This window comes from Raphanus sativus, chromosome 4 (genome assembly GCF_000801105.2).
Source record: "Raphanus sativus cultivar WK10039 chromosome 4, ASM80110v3, whole genome shotgun sequence".
Taxonomy (NCBI): Eukaryota; Viridiplantae; Streptophyta; class Magnoliopsida; order Brassicales; family Brassicaceae; genus Raphanus; species Raphanus sativus.
The window spans coordinates 43,938,506-43,953,360 of NC_079514.1; the positions used below are offsets into that span (position 1 = coordinate 43,938,506).

At 34.3% G+C, this 14,855-nt stretch overlaps 1 protein-coding gene across 1 annotated transcript; it reads right to left on the minus strand.

The window, feature by feature from the left end:
- Positions 1–202: 202 nt before the first annotated feature.
- On the minus strand, positions 203–9,325 carry LOC108854332 (chromatin modification-related protein EAF1 B). The gene is given in 24 exon segments (XM_018627860.2): positions 203–545; positions 634–2,228; positions 2,307–2,658; positions 2,772–2,936; positions 3,024–3,124; positions 3,413–3,529; positions 3,618–3,755; positions 3,921–4,001; positions 4,086–4,139; positions 4,226–4,257; positions 4,260–4,397; positions 4,641–4,683; positions 4,973–5,026; positions 5,126–5,577; positions 5,648–5,705; positions 5,820–5,900; positions 6,001–6,189; positions 6,435–6,632; positions 6,841–6,960; positions 7,068–8,394; positions 8,470–8,558; positions 8,636–8,690; positions 8,771–8,870; positions 9,011–9,325. Coding segments are annotated over 22 exon segments (5,412 nt in total). The 5' UTR covers positions 8,839–8,870; positions 9,011–9,325; the 3' UTR covers positions 203–545; positions 634–728.
- Positions 9,326–14,855: the final 5,530 nt, after the last annotated feature.

Sequence of the window (14,855 nt, forward strand, 5' to 3'; positions counted from 1 at the left end):
TTTATGATTTCCAAGCTGATTGGTGATCTAGTTACTTATGCATTATCAGCTCATAATCAAAGATTCTCTGTGAAAGTATTTAACAAATGGTTTTCCTTTACTTCTTTCCAAGTTCTCCACCGAAGCTAAGCAAACATTACATCAAAACTAATCTATACCCACGAGTATGGTGCGCAAAAATCGAAGAAGATAAAGAGAAAAAAAGGCAGAAAGAAGGCCCCTAAGGCCCCCTAATATATATACACCACAAAATGGAGGATGCAAAAAGTGGGTGTGGAGAAAACTTGTGTACACAACTTAACCTTTCTACAGCTGTTTCTACTCTACCAAAAAAACAAAGAAAAAAAACTGTTTCTACTCTTCCAAATCAAAAGAGAAGGATGAGCTACAACGATGCATTAATTTTATTAGGTTAGGATTTGGAAGAATATATAGTTGGGCCCATCAGATACTTCCACTGTGTTGAAACAGGGCCAAAAGACGAGCACGAATCATCCAAACGTTCTCACGTCATAACCGTGCCATTTCTGAATAGCAAACTGCATCTGCAAAGTTAAGCATACACTTGTCTCAGTTAGTTTCTCTTACTCAACCTATGAATATTTTAAGCATTGTAGTCAATGCAAGATTTACCATTAGATATTAGATAAGTTGAAACCTGTACACTGTAGGTTGAGCAAACGTAACCCTCGCAGGATCTCAACTGCTTGAGATTCTAGGTTCATCTCTCATTCCACTTTGGTGTCAGGAGGCCTGTGAGTTGACTTTTCATGGATTGCTTCTAATTCCAGCGTCTTAAGATAAGGCTGCTGCTTCTGCTGTTCAGAAGGAATATGTTTTTGATTTTGAACAGGCAATTGTTCTGATAACTGTGGTGTCCTTTGTACTAATGGTGGAGCTTGTCGTAGCTGTTGCTGTTGTCTTTCTGTTACAGCCTTGTCGTGATGACCCGAAATGCCTAATTCTTGTGCCGTATCTGTTACTGGGTCTCTTCCGGATGAATTTGTAATAGAACTGGTTAGTTTAGAAACACCGGTCTTCTCCAAGGAATCACACGATGGTAAGTCCAATTCATCTGGAGGAGAATGGACAGCAGTCGAACCAACTGTAGCCGTGGGCACCGAACTAATACTCGCCTGAGGCGCATCCTCTGTAACACCAGTACTAGCTGTTTGGGTGGTATTAATGACAGACTCTGGGTCGCGTAGGGTATTATCAGCCTTTTGATGAACTGTTCTATGAGATGTTAGTTGCGGCTGACTGCCCTGCTTTTGGTGTAGCAGCAAATCTTGATGGTTGGGTTGTGCAACTGCTGGTGTAACAGACGGACTAGAGGTAGATAAGATGTTACCTGGAACCACTGCTGATTTCTCTCCTTGGATGATATTATCTGAATGCAATTGCCTCTGATGATGATGATGGGCCAAAAGAGGTAAAGAAGCGGGAGATGTTTTTGGCAGTTTTGGGGAGGTACATGACTCTGTATATTTGTTCACTGCAGTCACTAGGTTGGATGGCTGACTAGGCGTAGCTTTAACTGTCGCCTCTACTTTTTCAGTACCATGTACACCAGGGGACATAGTAGAACCATTCAAGTGTGAGGGATCAACAGAGATACTCTGATGCATGATGTTTCCTCCTTTCAAGGGTTTATTTTGCTGCTGACCAAGAGTTGGCTGCCGTTGGAGTGGGTGTTGTTTTCCAGATTGCTGCTGGGGTTGTCGCTGCCGCTGTTTTCCAGCTTGATTGTTTACTTTTGAAGCACCAGACTGAGGATTCCTACCCAGACCATGAACCGGCAACTGCGGTTTTAGAGGTTGCTGATGTCCAATTGCTGTCATATTTGACGACGGAGGCATCGGCTGACACGAAGCAAGTGGTTGCGATTGAGGACTGTTTTGCGGAGAAGATACAGGAGTAACTTGAGGTCGTGATGATAGTGCATGTGGCGGCATAGCACCGGCTGCTGGAAACTGTTGTTGCTGCTGCTGCAAATATCGCTGAGCCATTTGCCTTTGACGAATAGCAGCAAACGCTTGCTGCTGTGTCCCAGCTGCACGATTAGGACTCTGGAGATGATGAGTGAGTGAGTTGCCAAGAACATGCGGCTGTTGCGACAGCTGATGCTGCTGGGAAAGATGGCCTGGATATGCCTGAACTGACGGAATTGTTTGATTGGTAAATCCAGAACTCAAAGCCGGAATCCCCAGACCATTCCCTTTGCCAGCCTGCATCCGAAACTCATGCAAATCAGAAGAATTGTTCAAAAAATGGCACAAAATGGCGATAAGGAAAAAGATGTTTACCCGCATCATATGCTGCATGGCTCCACGGGGCCTTAACGTTGAGTTTCCTACAGATTTAATATTTCCAGCACTTGAATTTCCTCCCATCCCAGAGGAAAGCATGCTGCCAGTGTTTTGCACTGCCAATGAGCTCACCCCTTGAACACCAGGCCTTGACAACGGTGAGCTCCTATGGGTTCCATTTACACTCACAGCATTTCCACCAGGTGGGCGAGGCCCAGGATCAGGTCCTGAGACAGCCGCTGGAGTTGATAAAGAAGGCTGATGCCGGTTTCTACCGGATGACGTCTGATTATGTTGTTGGATTCGGTGTTGTTCCTCTGGTGTCAACGATCCTCTAGGAATATTGAATCTATCATCCCAGAAAGGACAAAGGAAAGTCTTATCACTTGACGTTGAAATAACCTGTGATTTTTTAGCTGAGAGCAGAACTGTATGAATTCAGACAAGGAACATGAAAAATACCTTGCCGACGCACTGGTTGGGCTAGATGTGGTTGACAAGTTGTTGCTAGAAGGATTTGCTTCAGATGCAGGAACAACTGGTAAAACCGGGAGCATTGGAAGACCTGAATTTTCGAGTGAAAATACATCTTCACCTGAACTCGATGTATCACAGAGATCAAGGGGCCTTCATCCGGAGAGAAGCGAGATATTAGAGAAGTGGAAAACTTAGTAATCAGGAGATACATAAATCTTGCGAAACACCAAGACTTACGTGAGGACACTTCCATTTAGATTATTTGGAAATACATGAGAAAGAGCCATAACTTGAGAATTGTGAACTGGTACTATCTGCTTAGGTTCCCGACCATCCTTCTTGAAGATAGATGAAGCGAAACCAAACATACAGAAGCAACAAGAAGAAACAAAATCAGGACCATTACGGTTTAATATTCAAACTCTTATACATCGTCCAAAATAGCACTAATGACACTCTCGGGAACCATAACCTCTACACAACTCTACAAACCCACACCGAATTTCTACAGGCGAAGGACTCCATATTGGCATACAGGAGGAGCTACGACTATTGTCAGAATATGGTTAAATAACAAGCATAAAAACAAGTTTTCTAAGAAAAAGGTAACCACTGGGTGAACAGACCTGTATGAATCTTTGATGAAACTTCTTTCCAATAGAACATATCGTCTCAAAATGGGACTTCAGTGTATCTTCTTCCACCGGCCCTTGCAAGCGTTGAAACAACTGTCTCGCACTTCCCTGAGTATAACAAACAATTCCAGGGAAACCACAGGTTAAACTAATCATAGGGGAAGCTTTAACTCAATGTCTCAGGTAAAATGAGAACCTTTGGGATGCCAGGCAAAGTGGATGGATAAGCCTGAGAATTTCCCGAGTCTTCAGCACTATCAGCCCCATCACCACCAGTTTTGTCCATTAGAATCCTATGCCGCTCCTTGCAATCACTTGGATGACGATATATACGCTGTATAGTTAACGTAAAAAAGGCACTCAAACAACTTCTCCAGGACAATGGATAAGTGAAAAAGAAAAACATTTACCAGCCCAACGTCATAATATTTTTTTGTCAAAAAACCAATGTCTTAACATTATAACATATTAAGAAATTCCAGAACAAGCACACTCTTACCTTAATTTTAAGAGTGCTTTTTAAAGCATCAGTAATGAGCTCCCAGTTAGGGCCCATGTCATGCACCAGGACAACGAGCGCCTACACAGTGGAAAACAAATATTTCAGATATGCAAAACGCAACCTACAATCTTTATATGTTCAACAGAGATAACAAATAAAAACCTGGTCCTCAAACAATGTCCATGGATTTTCAGATCCATGTTGACCAGAAGAAATCTGCATAAATAAAGTTTCTAATTTTCAGATATATCTTAGGAAAAAAAAACAAGATGGTAAAGTAAGAAAAAAACTGGAGCACATACCTTTAAGCCTTTTAATTTTTTGCCCCTGTCCCGCCCCCAATGAACTTAAGAAATTTGTTGGGGTTGGACATATTGCTCATCTGAGAAGCTGCCGGAGAAGGAATAGTACTACGAAAATTACTATCCAGTGATTGTTTGACAGTCTTTTGCTTCTTATGTGGACCATACAGACCTTACAAAATACAGAAAAAATGTCATCGAGATCTCAAATTAAATCCATTTGAGGAACATTCACTTTAGAGTTTAATGATTATTAAAATTGAACAATTTAAACAATAATGTGCAACGGCTCCTAGAGTATTGATACTATAGCTACCAGGTGAAGCTTACGCTTCCCCCAGTTAGACCTGACAGCTAAAGAACAAACTCATGCAGTCTTATAACAAGAAGCTAAAAGAGGATACTTGAGTGATACCATTCATATTGAATTGATTGTCCTGTCTCTTCTTCCGGTGCTCCTGCCAAAATAAGAAGTCATTAGATTCTTCCTAGTAGACTGTTACAATTACCTACACAATAACATAAAGCTTCCCATTTCAAGTTAGATTACCGTCAATAACTACGACTCTAAGATAAAGAAAGGAAAACAAGAACGAGAAGCCAAGTATTAAAGCTTACTCTCAAAGGCTTCAAACATCCCCAACATATATCACATTTATCATTTCAATAAAAAACTGACACTGCTAAAAACTTCTGTGGCGCTTTAGCCATTTGTTGACATTAACTTTCAAGATCCAGAAATATTACCTGTTCACCATGGACCACTGAATCAAGATGCCAGGATTGTTCATATGCAGAGCCCTGTAAAAATGCAAATTGCAAATTATCATGTAAAGCCAGAATTAATCAAATATATTCAATGAAAATCAAGTCAGATATATGTCGAAACATAATGCAAACCAGATGAACCTTCTTCTTAGGTTTTTCTGATGTTTCAGCCATGTCATAAGGTAGCTGCTTCTCAAAATTACGACTAGATTCAACTTCTGTGCCTTTTTGAACGGCAGATCCACCATTCAAACTACTTTGCTCATCCTGAAAAGAACTAGTATCCCCACTAGTGTCCCCACTGACAATCCTATGCCTGGAAGCAGTGCGAATTCGCTTCATTAAAACTGAACCAACATTGAGATTACTGGCAGGCCTTTTGTCCATCAAATGGTTGGAGCCCCCAGTATAGCTACCATACGGCAAATCAGCCCCATGATCATATGACCGGGCAGAATGATACTTCATCGAGTTCTTTCTTTTTTTGTGGGTTAAATTATTTGATTTCCTATATATAGGAGCCCCAGGCATATAATAGCTACTCGTTTCTTCATCATCCTCATCATAACCATTGTATCCTGCATCTATAGTTGAAAAAAAAATCAGTATCCGTTTATCCAGAATGTGGAGCTCAACTAAATATATTCTGTATACCTTCTGCCGGATCATACGCTGATGTCTCAACCTCCTCTTGCATGCTACTTCCGGATTTCTGAGACGGACAATGTTGTTAGATATCTTCATAAATTCAAACATATATATATTTATATGCGACACCTATGTAAGGCCCTGATCAGAGCTCCTAGCACTAAATACTCTCACATACCTCACACAAGACAAGATGAGATTCAATGGACCCTCGGTAGGCCTCCATTGCACCAGATGGAACTGAATAAAATAAGCTTTCCTGCACATGAAAAAGAACAGTTACAACGTTATAGAGAAGTATCCACAAAGTTAGTATTCAATGGAAAGGCTGCATAAAAAACAAATGACTAATTTCATACTTCTGTAAGCTGATCATCCCAAGATGTCTCCACTATGCCAGGGTCACACATATGCTCAGGTGTGGGCGGTGCTGTTGCTTGCAGATGGGGGGTAGTCTTAATAAACTTCAAAAATCTGCGTGCATATTCTGTAACACCAGAAGCTGAACATTTGTTGCCACTATCGGACTTCAGTTCCTTCACTGTCTCCTGCATATGATCCAAAAAGGAATGATCAATAGTGTAATAAAAGAGCAACAAAACCAGAGCAAGGTCTTAGACTTCAAGATGGAAGACTATGCAAAAGAAAATCAGAGTAATCCAATGTCACAGTCAGAGGCGAATATACAAAGAATGTGTGTGACAGTGTGAGTGCGCACCAAAGTAAAAGAAAAACCATATAGCCATCATTGTCATAATAAAACATAAGACAGATATGCGAGGCAGTCGTATACCGTATTAGTTCCCAAGCTTGTCTCCTCTTGCTCCTTAAGGACCTCCACAGAATTCCAGAACTGCAAGACAGCATTAGCAAAGGTTGAAGCTAAGCTTTTCATATTTCTGTGCTGAATTCGTTCCTCAAATTTCAGCTGAGAGGTAAAAGCAGCTCGATGGCAAATCTGCATGGCAGCAGTCATCTTCCAAAGACGCTCCTAAAATTCAAGAAGTAAAGGGCTCAACAGAAATGCAATATCTCGACGTAGTTATAAATGTTCTAGTAACAGAAAGACTGACACCATTCATACAGAGGAGTACCCATATATGCTCTTAGTAATAACCAGTATGGCAGTCCATAAAAGGCAAAAAAAAATTATCATTTGATTCGATAAAATCAGATAAGAAAGATCAAATGCACCGCACCTGCGCAAAATCATTTGCCAGCCATGCCACTTCTTCAAGGACAAAGTCCCATTGAGATCTCGCACGAACCTCCGCTGGTAAGGTACCAAAAGATAATTCAGCAATCCTCTGTCTCTTTTCCTGTTAGTGTAGCATGTCAGACATACAAGGCAATGGATAAAAAAGTAACTAGAACTTCTCCAAAGCTTGGTAGGTTGAGATCACCAAGCCAAGTTGAAAAAGAGAACCTTTATAATTCGAGCCTCCTCAAGGATAGAGTCCTCCATCAAAGTATCAGCCTTTCTTGAGCTATCGTCTAAACTATGCTGGTCTTCTAGTGCTGTAATGCCAGGGTCCGGCAATACGTTTTTGCTAACTCTGCAAGGACTGGTTTCTGTAGCTGCCTGAGACGTTATAGGCCACAAAGAGCTGTCCGAAGCGTCAGCTAATCCACTAGTAACTTTAATATCATTTTGCGGTATGTCCAAATCATCTTGTTGTTTGCTCTCAGTTTCAGAACATTTATTTTCATTATGCAGCTCCACTGTACGTATCTGCTCTTGATTTTCGACTTTGAGCGATTTTGATTGGCTTTGCTCACTAATAATAATGGCAGATTCACCAGCCTCGTCGCTCTTTGTATTCGCCATTTCGCAAACTGTGGGATCCAGTATCTCCTCTACTCTTGAAGCATTCTGAATAGGCATACTGTTGGAGTCAGATTTGTCCACTCTATGGAGATCTACTTTAGTCTGTACATCTACTTCAACGTCGTTAGCATGAGAGAACTCTCGATCTAACTGTTTTGCCTCTACAGCAGCGCTATCTTTTGAGCATTCTTTCTCTCCTATGGGATCCTTAAGGCCATTCAACTGGCTAGAGTTAGATTCCTGGCAACCAGTCATTACAGCACTGAGAGAATCCATTTCTGCACTAGCAGAGACAGCATGTTCTTTCACTCCAGTAAGACCAGTCTCTCTATGCGAGATATTTACCTTCTTTTCAACTGGACTGTTTTCTGATGCAGCAGTGCTTTCTCGTACAACCATTTCATCATCTTCTGTTTTAAACAAGTTACCTGGGACTACATCCTCTAAAAGGGTATTATTACCATTGGAAGTTGCAGAGGTTGGGCAAGGAGCTTGCCTAGTCTTATGACTGCCTGCTTCGGAATCAGAACCCTTTACATCCACAGCAGACTCCTTGCGAACTGAGAGAGACGTTGCAAGACCACCACCACGACTCTGAACTAACTCAGTAGAGCTTGCCCGTGCTGGATCACGATTTATCTTAGATCGGTTTCTACGAGCATAAGGGCGAAAAATGGCAGAATGTTCAGTTTCCTTTTTATCCCGGGAATGATTAACTTTGAAAGACCGTTGCTGCGATTCAGAAGTTCTGCTCCTCTTATTAGGATATTGTGAATTTTTGTCTCCTTCAAGTGACTTAGTATCAGAATCAAAGAGTAAGAGATTATCAGCTGTATTGGGTTCAGAAACTACAGGTCTACCACTACTCTCCTCCACGGAATCACCAGGTGGTGATGCAGTCCGGAGAAGGCTATCCTTAACTCCGCTGTACGTAAAAATAGGAAAAAAATCATGACTTGATCCATGAAATCAGAAAAAAAAAAAGAAAAAGGAAAAATACCTCTTTACTGCTTGCTTATCTGTGAGGGATGTAGACTGAACGCTTTGAGAAGTAGCATAACCAAACTTGAAATCCAAAGGATTGCCACCCTATACAAGAGAGAAAGAATAATAAAGACTCCAAAAAGGAAAAAAAGAGGATATAATAAAAATAAAGTAATGCATACATTCTCCAGAAACTCCAGTTCTCTCCTCCTTTCCTCGCGGACATGGTACTCCAGCCTGTTGAAACACAACACAAGTGATTTTTCATTACGCAATAGAGAGAAACTATTAGCATCAGCAAAAGAAAAAAACATTACCTTAGGTCCGCTTGAGCCTTCTGAATGGCTGCTGCTGCTCCAGTATCGCTAAGTCCTCCTCCTTCCATGGGATCAACCTCGGCATTTACTACAAGATATCCTGAAAAACACTTGCATTCATCACAACTCTTTTTAGTAAGTGTTATTGCAAAGAAGCTAACGAAGAGATTAGAAATACAAGTAGCACCCAGTAGTAACCATAACAGCATTCTAATCAAATTAGCGAGTGGAGAGACGTACGAGAAATCTCAAATTAGGGAATTGAGCAAGAGTCACCTGAAATTGGACGTTTGAAAACGCAAACGCGAGAAATTAGGGCACGAAAATTAAAAAAAAAAATTCCTAGGGCTGCTGCAATCGCAAATTTTATTCTCTCGGAACAGTTACGAATCGAAGACGAAAACGAAATTTGTTCAGACAAAGGAATTCATCACGAAGAATTGCCAAAATTTTTCCTTTCAATTTCTGTTTCCCTCTCGCAGATAATTTTTTGTTCTCGCTCTTCTCTTTTCTCTTCGATGCAACTATGCGAATCACGCTCACTCGCTCGCTCGCTCTGAGTACTGGGCCTTGCGTCCTTTTTGGGCCCTTTGTTTGGTCTTTTTCGAACATGTAACAGCAACTTGCGCTTTTTGGGAAATTATTTCCTCACTAAACCAAAATTTAACCAGAATCTAATTGCTTTCAATAACTCAAACCGGAATTGTTTTTTCTTGTGAATATTGGGAAACTAGGGTAACTATTAAGTTTTTTTTTGTTGGCAAAGTGGATAAATTTAAGTTATAACTAGATTTTGATCAGCCCTTCAAATGGTGGGTATATTTTGTGTTTTACATTTTTTTAGTCACTTAATTTTCATATTTGTGTTTTTTATCATATATGTGTTTTTCTTTGTAATCATATTTGTGTAAAATATTTTAGAAATGATTAATATGATTTTTTAAATTATGTTTTTTTAATCATATTTTTGTAAATGATTAATAAGATGTTTTAATAATTGTATTAAAACATCTTATTTTAATAGAATACTAGATTCTGAAAAATAATGATCATTATAAATTAAATATATAATTTAATATTTTAAGTTTTGTATATAATTTGTAAAAATGTATATATCATTTTTAGTTATTTTTTCCTAAATGGTCCAGAATTTCAAATTATTTGAACCCTTGCTATGGGAAATCTATTTTAATAACTCGTGTTTTAACATGTTTTACATTGATTTTTTTTAAATTTAAAATCAAATAAGATAATCCATTTATTTTATAAGTGTAACAAAATAAATCATAAATTTTAGTTTGTATGAATTATAATTGTTACATTCTATAACATTGTATATCAAAATATGTGTGGCTCTTATTGATGTGTATATGTTACCCTATGGATATATTTATTTAATGTAAATTATATAAGAACAGCTACTTCTCATTACATAATGTATATATTTAAGTTGTATTGTTTGCATAGAATTCAGAGTCGTGGTGGTCTTGCACAACCGTGCGGGTATTTATTTTCATGTTTATATATGTATTTGTTTTATTTAATTAGTATATATTTTTAAAATTATTCATATTTTTAAATGTTTAAATCATTTTTTTAACTACAATAATTTTATAGTTTTTATGTTGTTAATTAACTAATTATTTCAAATATGTATATGTTGCTTCTTATTATCTATTTAATTTTTCCTATTGAATTTTATTTTGATGATTAAATGACATACTTGAGAATTATTTTTTATTTAATGTATTATGATTTCGACCCGTAATTAAGTGGCTATTATCATTACAATATGTAATTTTTATTTTTTATAAATTAAAACTAAATTAAATTTAAATTTCTGATTATATTTTATGACAACTAAAATTTAATTAATCAATTTTAGAAAATAAATTTTGAAAAGATTCTGAAAAGAAGATATTAAATGATATTATAGTTAAGTTATGTGTATTTATAAATCTTCTAAATAATGGTCAAACTTAAAATATCACACATGAAATGAAGTTGTGACTTCTATTTTAATATAATAGAACTAGATTCTGACCCGCCCTTTAAAGGGCGGGTATATTTTTTATTTTAATTTAATTTTCATATTTATGTTTTTTTGTGATTATATATATGATTTTTTTATAATCATATTTATGTATAAATTTTAACCAAAGTATATTTTATTAAATAATAACAATTTAAAATTTGATGAGGTATATTGCAGTCGAACCCGCCAACCCGCGGATTTCAATTTTGTTTCGTCTAAAACTGAAATCCGCGGGTTGAAAATTGAAAATTGAAATCCGCGGGTTTAGTCAACCCATTGAGAAATATATTTTGACCCGTCCTTAAAAGGACGAATATATTTTTTTGTTTTAAATTTAATTTTTGATATTTCTTTTTTCTTTCTGGTTATATTTGTATTTTTTTAATCATATTTGTGTATAAATTTTAATCAAAATATATTTTATTAAATAATAACAATTTAAAATTGATCTGGTATACGCACAGTTAAGGCTGAGTTTCGGGTCGAACTCGTCCCGTTGACCCACCGCGGATTTTCAGTTTTTCTTTGGTTAAAAAATATGACCCACACAATTCGCAAACAGATAATTTTGTATTCGCACCTGCTTCGCTTTAGTTATTATTAAAATATATTTATAATAAAAAATTCATACATGATTTAAATTCTAAATTATTATTTAAAATTTCTGTATTTTTTAATTTTTTTAATTTTAAAATTTTAAATAATATGCGGATCGACAGGTAACCACGATCCGAAATCCACCAATCCACACTTATTTAATATATAATAATTCTGCCAATGTTCATTTTTTCAATGTAAGAAAACATTGAGAAATATAAAAGTTCAGAAATTATAAATACCCGTTGAGAATATAACTGTTTTTTATAGTGTTGATGAAAAAAAATTCAGAAATTTTTCCAAACACAAATACCTGTTGAGAAATATAATTGTTTTTTTCCTGGGTTTCTTTGGAACTGAGTTAAATCACCAAGAAACATAACTGTTTTTGAAAAATTGTAGCATGAATAATTTCTGAGAGAATTGAATGTTCATCAAAACTCAATAATAATAAACATATAAAGTGGTTAGTAACAATATTAAAGTAGGTACAGTTATAAAAAATAAATAGAAGTTAGTTATTATTAATAGAATAAATAAATAATTAAACATAACATATATCAATATTTAGAAGGTGATTATAATTATTTAGATACAGTTATAAAATAATTAGGTGGACACAACTTATTAATATCAACCCATTAGAACCTTAGTTAAAAGAAAAAGTAGACACAATAACTAAACCGCTTACAAAAAATGTATTATATCTGTATATGTTGCTATCAGTTGTTAATATCAAATATGATCATCATTTATTCCTTTTGCTTTGTTATTAATATAACTGTCTAATAAAACTGAATTTGGAAAAGTGGGCTCCTAAAAATTTGGGATTACAGTGAATGTTACGTGTATATATGTATAGTAAAAGGTCGTTATTTTTATATAATTAGTTTTTATATTGATATATGAGTCCAATGTAATATTGATTATGTAGTAACATTTTTTGAACCAAACTAATATCAATAGGACATACTTCAATTTTATTTTTATTTTTTTTTACGACAACTTCAATTTTAATATTATTGATAGATATTTTTGTTTTTCTTTGTAATCATATTTTTGTAAAATGTTTTTTAAATCATTAGTAAGAAGCTTTGATTCATTCTATCAAAACAACAATATGACCTATTTGATATAGATGTGGTCTAATTATTTTAATACAATTATTAAAATCTCTTATTAATTATTTAAGAAAATATTATACAAAGAAAAATATAAATATGACTAAAACACAAATATAAAAATTAAATTTCAAAAAATGTAAAATAAAAAATATAACCATTTTTTTAAAAACATGTCAGAATCTAGTAATTATATTAAATTTGTCATGTTGCATAACTAAACACATATTATTGGTGAACTACATATTGATAACAAATGGTTACGTTAGAGTAATAGTCAATAAATATATGAAATAACAAAGTGTATATATGACAGTAAACATATGCTTAATTATTAATAGGACAGTTATATTAGGGTTATGTGCGGTTAGTATTAAAAATTATCGACGGAAGCATGGCGGCCACTAAACACATTATACGTCCACGTTCAAAAAATGTTATCATATAGAAGCAAACGGTTAATTAGGAGCAAACGGTTACGTAAACTTGATATATACATTTTACTTTATCTCTGAATAAAAGAAATAAAATTGGACTTAACATATATCAATTGGTCATACAGGAAAATTAATAGAATAGATATTTAATATTTTTTTGTTGAGTTGAACCTATAGGTTTAATTATTTTATATTTAATGTTTTTTTAAAAGAAATAAAATAATAAGAATTTGTGAATTTATATAATGTTTTCTAATAAATAAAAAATAGCAGTAGTTATCAATTTTTTAATATTGTTAACTCTTTAAAAATATCTATATACGGTATGCAAGAAAAACTCTTTAACAAAGATCTATTTACAAGCATTTAAGCAAAATATTCTAACCACTTTTTTATCGATCTGATCAAATATACACTAATGTATTTTGCATACCGTTTATCCTGTTTGAAAATTAAATTGATTATTTTAAAAATATTTTTCCTTACCTTTCGAGTTCCCTATTTACTAACTTCTTATATATATTTACTACAAATTGAATTTAGAATATGTCTAACGATGCTAAAAAGAGATATTTATGTAATGTTTCTTCATTTCTTATAATGTTAAATATGAAATATATAGAGAACCATTAATAATATATAGTTTTCAATGTATAATATATTTTGATAATTACAATGTTTAAAATTTAAAAATCTCGAAATAAAAAATTTGATATAAGAAGTTTATTTTGGTTAAAATTATTAAACTATTAAATTATTTTTAAAAAATGATATAATATAAATTAAAATAATATAATATAAAATTTAAACAAATTAACTCCTTAATTAATACAATAATATCACAATTAATCATCAAGTCAAACCGCTAAAATACTACATATGAAACATTATACATCAGATAACACCATGTACAACACATTATAACACAAATCAATTATATACATGTAAGGACAATATATTATATATAATATATATCTTATATTATATAACACAAAATATAAACCATAAAATTGAAAATCTTATAATATAATCTGAATAATTTTAATGATATTTTGTAAAACAATGTCCGCGCATAGCGCGGATTCGTATCTAATAATGTATATATTTAAGTCGTATTGTTTGCATAGAATTCTCCAAGAGGATAAATTTATAAACGAAATATGATGTTATAAATTTTACTTTGTAGGATAATTTAAATGTAAAAAGTATGAAAACAGTATAAAATGTGTAACATAAAGCATATACAACTATTTACTTATTTACTATGCATTCTGCTTGCATTGTGTATTTTGATTGTACACGTAATTACTTTAATTAAATCTTACAAAAATTAGCTGAATTAACTAACTGAATATTTGTTGTTAGACGTAATTAAAGATATAATCTAACTATATGTTTAATTAATTTTCACTCATAATAAATGACAATGGCACAAATGTAATATTTAGCAAAAATCAAAGGGATATCAAAAAGTGTACTTCAGTTTTAATATTATAAATATTTAATTGACAAAGCTAGGGAGAGAATCCGAAATAAACGCGTGATTTTTTACTTTTATTTATTTAAAATTTGTATAAAAATTAAGTGTGGGAATAATATTTATACAGTTTACTAAATTTAGAGTTCATTTTTTATCTAAAATTTATGGTTTAAGTTCGATAATTACTACATCTCTTTTCTCTCTCTAACCTGAAATTATCCGGCTTCTCTCTACACAAAACTTTCAGTTATCTATTTCGATCAAAGACTCCGGTCTCTCTCACAGGGCCAGGGCAGGATTCGGGTTTTTTTTAATTGTATGTATGTGTCTTAATAGAAGTTGTTGCATGTCATTCTTGAAGTCGGAAACCGTAGATCTTGGTCTGCCCATGTTCTAATCGGTCGGATTTTATCTT